Source organism: Branchiostoma floridae, chromosome 2, assembly GCF_000003815.2.
Source record: "Branchiostoma floridae strain S238N-H82 chromosome 2, Bfl_VNyyK, whole genome shotgun sequence".
In the NCBI taxonomy this organism is placed as follows: Eukaryota; Metazoa; Chordata; class Leptocardii; order Amphioxiformes; family Branchiostomatidae; genus Branchiostoma; species Branchiostoma floridae.
In genome coordinates, this window is record NC_049980.1 from 7,276,173 (window position 1) to 7,289,858 (window position 13,686).

Genomic DNA, 13,686 nt, shown 5'->3' on the forward strand with positions numbered 1-13,686 from the left:
GTGGTGACTGGTGGTGGTAACTGTCAATGGGTTTGAACAGAAGTTTGGCAACATATCAAGAGATATGATGAGCCTCCCGAGTTTGTCGGAAATTAGTTTATCATCAGCAAGGAGGAATGTAGTTTATTTTGTCAATACTGATGATCACATATTTTCCAAGCAGAGTTTTCAGTGTGTGTGTGAGGGGAGGGGGGGGTGAATTCGAAGCAGCATTCAGGATTTTTACCCCAGTCTTTGCTGATTCCTTCAGACATATGAAATTAATTACAGACCGTGACCTCCTATACTTCCTAAAGGAGTTACAGACAGAACATTATCTAGATTAGCTAGATTTGCCATTTGATTTGATAGCAACTTGAAAATAGTTTAATACAAAAAGTTCTTTTCTACTACATTGTAGGATTTAATGCTAAAGATGAACATGAAATAATTACATACATATAGAGTGTACATGCATGTTCATTTAGACAATGGATAATATGTCAACGACTTAAGACAGAAGGCTGTCATCTACAGAATCTTATTGAATTCATGGAGCTAAATGACTATAGTTCAAGATATGTAGATAAGGTAATGATACCCTTCAGGTGAGCTGCATACTTCTGATAAAAGGATTTACATTGTACATTATCATCCAGTCCATTAGATAGCTGATACACCTGAAATGATTTGTGGGGATGATATTGTTGCCATGTCAGCACAAAACTGCGGCAAGGATGTCACTTATGATTGTGTCGCAGCTTTACATGTCATGCCTTATGTACCAGAGCAGGGCTCTAGCCAGCTCGAATTTTTTTCTGTCAATTCCCATTGTCGCAAAAAACGCAAAAATTAAGTTAGAAAGACGGAAATGAGACCTTGAGATTATCGTATGCAAAAGGGCGCCGACACGCTAAATAAACAATCATAACAATAGCAAAACAAACAGTGTATGGCTTTCCGACCATGGACAGCGTCCCCAAGCCGCCTGTAGCTTCCACCAAGAATTTTTTGTCCGTCAAGGTTGACGGATTGGTTTAAAAAAATTTCCATCACACGCAGCAAGTTTCCGTCAATTGATGGAAAAAGGGACACTGGCTAGAGCCCTGTACCAGAGTTACATTGGATCAATGTAGGAAAATTTGTGTTCCTATAGAACTATGGTAAGAGTGAAAATCGTTGCCATCAAGTACTGTAGGGGCATCCTTATTAGATACATGTAGCTTTAAACAATGCATTATGCTGGCAGTTAGATACTAGTATTCAAAGGGTACACATGTACATTGTAGGTATGACTTTCAGTGTAATATAACCAGCTGCCGCCGCACCGCATACCTGCAAAGCTGGTGAGTTGTGCCATAGCTGAAGAGTGGTTATACCAGATATCTAAAATTTGTACATGTACTACCAAACTCCAAAGTACAATTTTATAATAGTCATTGTAACAGGCCAAGTGTCCCTTAGTCTATCGGATTCTATTAGTTACTCAAAGAAGCAGCTAATGATATGGTGGCATTGTGCAATGCGATAGCAGAGAAGACAACACTTGATTTTATTTCCTTTTCACAAAATGATTAATTCCATGACTAAACAGTACATATAGTAGTATATCAGCAATGCCACAGCTGTCTGTTGTTCACATACCATACAATATGCCCAAGGTAAAATGTACATTTGTAATCCTATCCTATTTCATCAAAGCCTGTCAACAGATGCGCGTGGGCCGTGACTTTATGATATCTTTGAGTGTTATCAGTCTTTACGCATCAAAGTTCCGTGTTATGGTGTTTGATGCTGGAAAATCCCTCCTGTAAGTCACCTGGATCAACTATGCCATCATTATGCATTTCTTAAACTCCCACGCCATGTGGAAACTGTCTCCCTCGTGGGTGCTAACGATACAGCATGTAACTGCAACATAGATCTTTATATTTCATGTATTCATAGGTTTATACTTCATGCATCATATTAGATTATTACCGATGTTAACTCAAACTTCTGAAGTTGAAAAGGAAGAATGTTGAATTACATAAATTGGTGCAATGAATAGCAGTAAGTTTATGACTTCTAAGTGAATTAAGGGAGGATAAGATTGATTCAACAATCATCAAATGATCATCAGTCTGCAAAGCCGAACCTTAAGAATGCCTACCTTATCCCTCATTTTTCATATGAATGTTCTTTACTCTCCATTGTTTATGTCTATATGTACATGTACTTGAGAAGTGTACCTGGCCCAATTGCTTAGACCCGAAATCTAGAGGTAACGGGTTCGAAACCACTGGTATGTCCCGATGCTGTGCCTTTAACGTGAGTACCAGGTCACCTGAGTGGCACTGAATGGCAGTTCGCTTCAGACCTTTGTGATTTAGCTCCGCCTATTGATAGCCCCTGCAGCTGGCTGTAAAGAGAGTGTAGTTGGCCCAACCAGTAACAGAATAGCACGAACCTAACTTCAGTGCATGGAGGTGTTGTATACGTCTGTAGTTATTTGAATACAATAGAGTGGCTTGTTGCCTCTTACTAGGAATGCTGGGACACTGACAGGAAGTTAGGTCAAAGGTTCCATAAAGGTGCCGCATAGGTTATTCATTTTATTCAATTGTCTACCATGCTGCCTTCTGTGGGTCAGTGGTAAATGTATTAGACATGTTATTAAGAAATTCATAATAGTGAATAAAAACAAATACTGTATAAATGCAGAAATGTTAACTGGTTTTATGTTTGCGGTTTTCTTAAAACCACTGCAAACATTTTTCCATCATAATCTTTACAACCTATGGCAAGCTGAAACCACCGCAAAAACTCCATTTTCCTGCTAACGCAAAATTAAATCCCCACGAACTTAAATGCATTTACAGTTGTTCACAAAAACTTATTTGATGGAGGTATTAGATAACAATTTCTTGTTGTACATGTAGGAGGTAAGTACTGAGGGTCATCAATTTTCTAATTCAGCTTCACTGATCAAATAGGTCACATAGAAAGCAAGATAGATGCCATGATTATACTGTTAAAGAATGCAGGAAAGTAGATTTTATTTTGAATCAAATCATATTATGTTTCTAGTCCTTGTGATGAATCAGTAAAATTCTGTTATTTCTGAATAGATCAGAAGTGCAAATTGACAATCTCCGGTGCTGCGTTGGAAGCCGTTGCACAGCTATTATATGATAACGTTACATGTAACTCTAGGAGGACTGGTACTGGCAATTTGTTTCTACCCACGTACAGGCATTTCCTCAATTTCTCCTTATCATCTGTGATAAGTTTCTTGTAAATGGTTTGCAGGTCACATAAATCTTCCTGCTTACCAAGTCAGCACTTTTCATGCTATTGCGTTGATGATCTAGTAGCATACATTTGATTTCCTTTTCTTATAACATAATTAAAGAAGTTAAGCATCCATATCCTATATGTCTGATGGCTTTTTCGCAACCTGAATTAAAAATAGGGTAATGAAACATACATTGTACTGATGGGTTTGAGTGATATACATACTTGTCATGAATCATTGCATACCATTACAGGTTTTATCAAATTGCTTAACATTTCTTTATTATCATACACCCACCACACTTATCAAAAAGAGTATGGGTCCTTGCTGGTGTGGATGGATAAAACCTTACAGTCTAGTCTCCAAATTGCCATCTTGAAAAGTTGATAATCACCTGTTTTGTCTATCCTTCAACAACTGTTGTTAACTAAATATTAAATGAATAAAATAGAATTTCAATGCAGTAGAGTGGCCAATTTCCACATGACAGGCACAATGGGGACACTAGACAGGAAGTTAGCTCAAAGGTCCATGAAAGGTCCCAGAAAATCATTTCCTGTCTTAATTTCATTTCCGGCTTTCTTGATATATTCGCAAAACTATTAATATGCATGCATGTAGTGACCACAAGCAAGAGAAATTTCACAAATATAAGGGAACTATTGATAAAACTAGTGGCAAAGATTTGCCCTCACATGACTTTCAGAGTAGCCACCTTGAGTGGTTGCATGACTGCTCGAAAACTGACATTATCAAGATAGCCAATGGCTGTTCAACCATTAAATTTACATGTACACAGTCCACTATCAGTTGCTCTCTTTGAAGTAATGTCACTATGCACTATGCATGCATGGTTTCCAAATTGCTGTGTACATCATGTACATGTATGCATCAGCAAAGTGTTGTAAACCTACTGTTAGCAAACAGGGAACATTACTTCTTACTGTGAAATTGTGACTTGTTTCATCCATAAATTGAAAACACAGAGGATAGCTTCTTTTCCCAGGAAATAAGACTACAGGGAAAGTGAACACATTTTACTTGTCACACAAACCAATTTCATACAAAGTTTTCCTGCACCTCTAAAAGGTTTTTACTCTACCACCAATGGCTCAGGGACATACTGGGGGCGTTGTGTCTGGAGCAAATGTGTTTTTGATGTGGGTTGGCTTTAGCAGTGCGAAACGTGCCAGATCACTTAGTGTGGCAAAGCCATCTGGACTTGCATTTTTCATTTGATCTCTGAAAAGGCAATACAGCAATAGTGACAACACTAAGGGCAGAGGGGACTCAAGCCACTGTATTATGCATACTTGTCTTTATATAATCATTAATTTACTAGTATCAACCTCCTTGCTAGTATCATGTTGTTTAATTTCTAATACATTATTGATGATCATTTGTTGCCATAACTTTAAAGTTAACTTCTAGGTAAGCAACAAAAGTTTTACATTAAAGAGGGTCATCTTGTCCATCTGACACAGTAAATGATGCCCACCCGCAGGTGTTTTTGGAGGAACAACAGTTTTCATTAAAACCTGTCGTCCCCTGAATGATAACGATCGATACAGCTCCTCTGTAGTTATTTGTAGTATCCATAAAGAGGGTAAAGGCTATAGCTATGCATGAATGACTTCCTTCATTGAAACACATGTACCAATCATTGTAGAACACTTAAACAACATTGTAGTAACTACAATGTACATGTTCGACCATTGTGCAGGTACTGTTTCTTTTGTTTCAGAAAGTATGGGATAACTGAGTCAGACGTTCCTCACTTTCTGGAATTTTCTGACAAGGAAGAACAATTGCTTTCAATTTAGTTTGATTTCCTCCGTGGGACAGAGAATCAATAGATGTTAAGTGTGGGGATACTAGATGTTTAATCAGTGGACCACGGGTCAGCTTTCAGTGTGGCCAAAATTCCGACGTCCTCTATTGAATATTTGGCACTAATTTTGTTTGAGACTTGAACTTGATTTAGAATTTTTCCTTGACCTTCATGAATGTTGCAAATACTCAATCCACTACTGGGAAGCAAAAATACAAATTTTATCTATTGTTACAAAGTTTGTGAAACTCATACATTGAGAGTTTACTGAGCTTGCAATGTTATGAGTGAGGAGCAATAGAATTTTTCTTTCTGTGAATTTCTCAATCTTCAGCCTTAGAAAAAGACTCTCCATCAATATAAAAGTCAAAAGTCTTAAGCCAGGTCTACAACACTTTTCAGGTAGTCCTCAGCTTTACAGTTTTTTTTAAAACAGAGTTGGAAGATGAATGATCTTTTTTTGAAGTGTTACAACAATTCATATTCATTAGTTTAGAGCGATGACATAAAACATTCATACTCCCTTCCACAGAAACAAATTGCTTTTGTCTCCCAGCTACTTCCCAGAATCGCCAGATGAAATTGTTATGGCCTTCCCCAGCCCCGTCCAGTTAAGTGTGACACAGATTTTCAATCAAGCCAAACATCTACTGCTGACGGCTTCATCTCGGTAAAAGGATGGGGTCACGGGGTTAGACCGCAGTCTATCCACAGCACTGTAAGCTGGCAACAGCATCAGCAACTCAGGCCTCATCTATTGCCAGTGCCCAAAATACTTTTTAAGCCAGGTTGCCCAAGCTGCAACTTGAGTCAAAAGTCAGCTTGCGCCATCAACATTTCAGGTTTCTTCAAATCAGCTACTTATCCGTTATCTTTTCTTTCAGTTACATGTAACTGCGTAATATGTTTTATGTTATAAAAAAATAGATACAAAAGCTTATGCACGTAGGTGGGAAGAACAGCAGTGTTCCAACTGCAAAATTTTAGGTTGCGCAGTGTGCAACCTGGGTTTAAAATTAAGTTGCGTCAAGCAAAATCAGGTTGCATTTGCAAGTGCTATTTCGAGCACTGTATTGCACTCCCACTTCAAACAGTTTGGGTTCTTTTGAACAAAGTCTTTTTCATTACACAACTTCTTTAATTCTTCAGTAAATGTTTTGAAAAATTGTACTGATGAAGGCAACAGATGGTTGTCGAAACAAATAATTGAATAATTAAAGAAGGTTGTGTAACGAAGAAGACTCTGTTCAATTAATCTACCAACATGATGAAAACTATTTACAGAATTTTTGGTTCTTGAGAAGGAATTTGTAGGAATTTTTTACATATTCACAAAAGGAAAAATATTGGGTGATATATTCTGAACAATTGAAAGATGACTCTAGCCGTATTGTATACCTGTATAGATGAGTGGAAGGGTGATTACCTCTGCAGTGAATGATGGACTGTTCTCAATTTAGGTACACATAAGCTCCTGATGAAAGCATTCCTTACCATCTGTCATTTGTCATGGGAGGTTTCCTTGTTAGTGGCTAGCAGGCTCATTGTGAATGGCATAATATGATTTATTCATCAGTGGTTTTGGTTTGCAGGCTTTGTAAGAATTGTAAATTGTGCTTAATTAGCTTTCTGGTGACTATCTTAAACCTGCTGCTTTCATCAATCCATTGGTTGATAAGATCGGAAATGTTGGTCCATTGGACACTTGTGCTGAATTATGTTGCTTGTTCCTTCGGGGCATAGTTGCAAATTCATTAAATGTTATCTTTGCAGAAGTGCTCTGCTTTAAATGTCCAAAAACATGTATGACCAATTGATAAATGTCTTTTACCTGATGTACTTTATTAGGATCACTACGTAAGGCCCTCTTTCCACTAGATGGCAATCAAAGAAGGAACCACACAGTGAGCAAAATTAGATTTGTGTATCTCTTGATTTCATTATAAGAACATGATAAAAGATGAAAAAGTATGATTTAAAAGACAACAAAACATACTAAATGTAAAAAAAATGGTTCTTTTTCTATGAAATTTGTTGAGAAATCTATCAAATATTTAGTTGCTCAGCTATGGCAATCTCATGTGGAGATGGTGCGATATACAAACATTGTGTGTTGAAATGTGACTGGGAAAAGTACTGTAAATGCAGAAACTTTCAGTGGTTAAATGTTTGTGTATTTTGCAGTGACCACTTCACCGCGAACATTTTTCCATGACAGTAAGATACTACAGTGCATGGTGCTACCACGAACTTAAAACCACAACGAAAAGTTCTTTTTCCCGTTACCTCGAAATTAAATCCCTGCGAACTTAAATATATTTACAGTAACCTGTACTGATACCTTGAGGATACTATAAGTTTCTCAGTAACTGGGAATAATGACCTCAGTTATATGTGTATTTTCACTGGTGTATTAAGAATAACGGCCACATCCTGTATCTTCCTTGCGGAGATGAAGTGCTGCGGAGATTGCTGCAATTGAACTTCAATTTCCTTGATTGGAAGGAGGACGACAAGCCTCCTCATTCCTCCGTCCAATCAATCTGCGGATCAGGAAATGAACTTGGAAAGATTGGGACGTATTTTGATACGCTTTTATGGGGCCCATTCATTACCTTAATGGAAGAATAAGGCTGAAGTAAAGCAAAGTTATTTGGTAGTGGGCTATTCTAGCTCCATATCATTGATGGAAGGGCTGGACTCTGTCCTTAACCCGAGGTGACACGATTGAAATTTGGATATCGTATTTTCTAGAATAAGGTATGCATTCCAATCAATATATACACGTCACAGTTGGAGCAAGTTTCAGGCAAATCTATGGGATTGAAACATAAATGGAAAATGTTTATGAAGGTTAGACATCCAGGTAACAAGATATGCCAATAAAACGGTTACTTAAGGATATGATTTTAGACGTTTCAACTAGTATCCACTGCTTTTTGTCAGTGACACTGAAGTGATCTGGAAGAAACTGGTCTTTTACAGCCTAACTATGAAGGAAGACAATTTTAGATGTGTCACTGACCGTTTCCAAGTTGCTTGAGTAACTGTTTTTTGGCAGAAAATGGAAAAACTCACTTATCCCTTCTTGAACAATCTTGAACACTTCTTAAACTGTATTAATCAAAGTTTATGTTTTCTTTTCCCTGGGTAATTTTGTATGAATCAATGACCTTTCTACAATTTCCTTGCATGAAATTGTGAAATTGTAGCATGGAGACATCAGATATCTGAGCTCTTGTTATTGCTATGGAAAAGCAGCATTGGTCCTTTCCTTGGTGCTGAAGATAGTGCAGCTGTAGCATCACTTCAGAGAGTTGTTTTGAGAGGCCCCCTCAAGTTCTATCTTACTGCATACACACTTATAGTGGCCCCTTTAAGTAGCTCTATTGATCCATTCAAATTAGCCAAACAAGATCAATGCAGAGCTGGTTGAACAACCTTGAACAAGTTTAAGACTCACATGTATTATGCTGCTGAGTTTTGTGCTTTCTAAGGAAAGAAAATCAATCTGGAGGATTAAGGGATTTGCCACATTGATCTTGAAGTGCTGACATATCTGCTTGCACATTGATTTTTTGTGCTTACGACTGACTATGACGCATATGAAGAGCAGCTAAGAGTATTCATAATCAATGGTTTTGCCATTATCCCTAGTTTTTGTATCCTAAAGAAAGAAGAAAGAAGCACATGTGCATAGCTATCATGTCTTGTGTTTTAGATAAGTTATTGGAGTATTCATAGTAAAGAATTCCATTATGTTGACAGTTTAGGAATTGTACCAGAAAAAAAGTTGCAGTACCCAGTATTTGATTTTCCTTCTGCATCAATCTCAGTTAGACTATGCACTGCACTTTTAGCAGCTCTGTTTAGTATTTCATGCTGGTTAGGTTGTACATTTCAAAATAAAAGGAAAGAAATGAAAGGTATTTGCTTGAACAACACAGAATCAGAAAGTCAGTGTGAAATCATGTCAAGAGTAGTTGGCTCACTTAATGCTCTACTGGCTACACTGGATGGACGATTTTCAAATTTTATGCCTAATCCAATAAACCATTATCTTTTCACGATCATTGATTTGCGTATGTAATATACTATATGTACTGCTGTAGGAATAATGGAGGTTAAGGGAGTTGTGAGGGAGTTGTGAGGGGTTAAACTACAATTGCTGCAACTACATGACGTATGTAAGGCCATGTGAAATACAAAAAGTTGGATGATTGGGAACCCCAAAACTGGTCGATGCAAGGTTGTGAATAAAAGAAAAAAGTTTAGCAAAGAAAATAGCAGTCATTATGAAGTCTAAGTGGTCAGGAAGTTTGAACAAATGACTAAAGTCACAGTTTGTTAGAACAACAGATTCTGCAGTTTTGTTCTTTGAGTTTGGAATTGACTTTGATGACCTATGCAATCAGTATCCGTTTTACTGTCATATTTTGTGCAATTCATGGACTATATTTGCTTATTTTATATTTGCTTATTTTGTACAGCATACAGCTGCTTTATACAGTATACAGTATGGTCAATGCTTTTAGAAACAGGAGGTTGTCATTCATATATCACCGAGGTTATTCATATCACTGAGGTACATATGCTAGAAAAGATGATTCTATTCGAAAGAACAATTCTTCATTTACTAAAACATGTAAAGCAGAAAAACCTGGAGGTCATGAATGCATATAAAAAACCTGTTTAGAAATAGCCAACTCTAGTATTACAGTAGAATATTGTTCATAACTGATCATTGTCACTTGTATATCTACTATTAGCCCTCAGGCACAAACTTGCAAATAAAATAAACTTCTTATTTATTTATATCTATAAAGCTACCTTAGCATGAAGGCGTCAGCTCTATGCACCGACACCCTTACATGTATATTCTGACACCCCTGTGTTAGGGTTTGGTTTTGGGGATGTCAGAACTTGGAACAAAACTCAACATGAAGACATGTCAACTGTAAGAGTTAGTCCTTGGAGATTTTGATTAAACTTTCTTCTTTTTTTCCTCAGCTCCAAAGGGGTGAAGGGAATCTTTGGAGGGAAGAAGGGCAGTGTGTCCAAACATGGCCGATCCTCACGAGGGGTGGACTCCGTGTCACAGTATGGCTCACGCATGAGTCTAGGTGAGAACATATACATTAGCAAAACATCCATTGTATTGATTAAAAGTAGTGTATGTACATGTACGTATATAGGGTAATACCGCCCTATACAAGGTGGTATACCCTTCTTTAGCTGAATACAAGACGGTGATGCGCCACATTTTCCGTCCGGGTGAATGTTCCAACACTTCACTCTCCATATGGTTGATATGAGACAGAGGTTTGCCAGGCCTCCATCTGGGTGATTTGTAGTAAATTGCCAACTCCAGTCAGTCAGACAAATCGTAGAAACTTATCCACTTTTCAAAGAGGCCACTAAATTGCACCCAAATTTTCCCGTGTTTACAGACCAAAAGAAAACTACCCTCCTGCTAACATCATCACAGAACCCACACATTATCGAAAAGTTGGGATCCTTCGTCTTCTGCTGTTTCCGTTATTAAAGAAGTCGTACTCAAAAAGTTTACAGTTTAGAGTTAGCTTTTAGCCTAGAGAAGACATATTCTATACTGTTTTACTTGTTTGTTTGTCTCTTTTCATCATGTTACCTGCAATTAGCCCTGAGGCATGAATTTTTAATAAATTATATTAACAATATTCATTCCTTCAGTGTTTCTAAAGATGCATAAATCCTGTAAACAGATTCATTCACCTTAATTTTCCATGGAGAGGTCACTGAGGAACGAAAATAGAACCACTGCAAAAATTACAGTTTTACACTTTGAAAGTTATAAAAAACAAAAAGTAGGTATACATTATCAACATTCTGGAAGCCAGGCATCCAATACAAGCAGTAATATCATTGATGGAAATGAATTTGGAAAAATGATGTCTGAGATATTCTTTGAGTTACATGTATGTATGCAGTCAAAGATATTGGTAGAGGAAGCAATTTTACATTGATGCACATATGCCATCTGCCAGAATGGATGTGCACTGCAGTCAGAAAAAAAAAATTCTATATAGGCAAAATCATTCAACATCTAGGCATGTGGTATATGCACATTGCTTGATAATTCTCTATAAAAGATTAAGTTTTGTAAATAGTCTATCTCTAATTCTATCTAACATATATGTGAGTGTAATGTAAGATGCAGCAATGAAGAAAACAGAAGTACTTCAGGCCGCAAAGTCAAATGGATTTATTCCATCCACACATAGCAGGTGCACATATCGGTTTTCGATACAATCCTCCAGTCTTCCCTTCACAATTAGCTTACCAAACAATAGAGATAACTGGTATTCTGTGGGGAGTAGTGACACCTTTGTGGTTGAGCAATGATAGATGCTAATTCCGCGGCACCACAAGTAACTTCTAATATCATCGCTGCCAATGGCGCAACGTTGTTGGTATGAGACGCGGCACCTTGAACCATAAATCCCAGCGCAGCGCCGCCCATTGCTTCTGGCCTGGGGGCATTTAATCAATGATTTGCGTCACGAACGCCGCGGCATATTGATCTCAACCTGCAATATTGTAGTCAGAGATTAATGGGAAGAGGAAATTAGCTTTCCCAGGCACATATTACGTGGGAGCCCGGGGAGACTATATCTTGGCTCGCATCTACACATGAAAAGTTTGAAATTGGACGAGAACAGATGTATGCTGGGACCAGGAGGGGAGATTTCTCTCCTTCTGGATTTGGGGGGGGGGGGGGTGCAGCAGGTCTAGGGAAGGGTGGCAAAGTCATTATCGCCAGCCTTCAGTCACAAGAACTTAACACAGCGTACAAATAGAACTGATATACCATTAGAAAAATTATTGTTAGCCTAATGAATTGCCAAAAGAGTCTTGAAACATCTATAGTTTATCAAACTACATTAATTTTTGGGGTTAAATGATCATGACACTCTGGCACTAAATTTTTTTTTCACATGTTATTTAAACTATGTCCTTAGGTGCATTATTCCTTATTTTCCCTGGAAAAGAAGCAGGGTAACTTCTTTCTGTGGTTCACCTTATTTTGTTGAACTGCTTGCTTTCTCAAGAAATTGGATGGAATTTTTAACTGAATTGCTCATTCCACATCAGAAAATCCAAATCAAAGTCAAAGTGATAGCGGAACTTCATTTTTTTGCATTATCAGTGATGCCCTTAAAAGATCTGAAGCCACCCAGTGGTATTGCACTGTGCTTTCTATATAAACTACTGTGATGTTACATACAATGTACATTTTTTTGCATGAACTTTTCCTGACTTACACGTAACTGTTATCCCTGAAATTTCTGTGCATGTATTTTCCATAATTCCCTCTGTCACAGGGGATGAGATGTCAGTATACATAGTCTGACTGACTGTATGATGACTTAGTCATTTTCAGGGCTCCTGATGTGGCAAATATTTGATTAACAAATTGTTCCCTTAAAAACCTTCCTAATAAGTGAATTGTTGGTTCTAGATTTTTTTTTGAATATTCAGTATGTTGATATAGCAATTTCATTATAAGGGAAATTATGGAACAAAACAATGATTCATTCATACTTGTGCTCATTTTGGCTTTACTTAATCAATCATACAAACGTAATGAAAACTTACAGAAGATAGATTGCCTCATTTTCAGTGGTATTTAAGTTGAGTGATCCAGTGTTTGTCAAATCTTTATTCCCAAATCTTAACACAAACACAAAGACAAAGACAGACATGCATAGACAGACACCAATACAGTACCTCATGGAAAAGGAGGTATTATTGAATTAGCACACTGTAATCTACTTGTAGACCCAGAATCATTTTGCAACAGATTTCGATAGACTCAATACTACGAGCAGATTTGAATGGATCCTCAGATGTAACAACACTTACAATGCAAAAATTCATAAAAGATTGCACTGTTATGAGAATAGATATCATACCAAAATCCACTCTTAGCCATACCCTAATTGTAACATTATCACCACCATTGGTTGGGTGCTACATGTATGAAGAAATGTAAGAAGATATAATATACAGATCTACATGTTATTGTGTGATATCATTGATTTGATGGTAGAGATTTTTATATGCATTTTCTACTCGTAGCTAACTGTACAAAAGTTGCTTTACTTTAAGTTGAGTCAAGAAAGCTTTTTCTTTAAGTAATGTCTGGTTCTTTTATGTGTTCTACAAAGGCTCAGAAGAGATCCACATCCGAGATGGGGGCGGTGGATCTCAAGACAACGTGTCTATGACGAGTGTCAACCAGAACGTCACCAACAAGAAGTGAGTAGACTGAATGTTCACCTGTGTTAGTAGGAATCTTTCTGGAGCAAAGTGGAAACTCTAATTTCCAGCACAAACATTGCACATACCTAATCTTATGATCCACTGCTCACTAAGTCACTTGTTCTATCTGCATTATGTAAGTCATAGAAGTGTCATCAATAAGATACGGATAGACTGTGTTTGTAGGACTCATTCTGAAGTGGAACTGTAATTTTCAATTCAAACATTGCACTTACCCAAATCTTATGATCCCTGTGTCACTGGTTCTATCAGATACTGCATTATGTGACATCAT

General features: G+C 37.4%; 1 protein-coding gene across 1 annotated transcript in view; it reads left to right on the forward strand.

Moving 5' to 3' along the window:
* Positions 1 to 13,686, forward strand: part of LOC118409810 (otoferlin-like) — a gene marked incomplete in the record, with an annotated part of 240,756 nt that overhangs the window by 133,317 nt on the left and 93,753 nt on the right. The window contains 2 exon segments of the mRNA XM_035811130.1: positions 10,098 to 10,210; positions 13,298 to 13,388. Of these exon segments, the coding sequence (XP_035667023.1) occupies positions 10,098 to 10,210; positions 13,298 to 13,388 (204 nt within the window).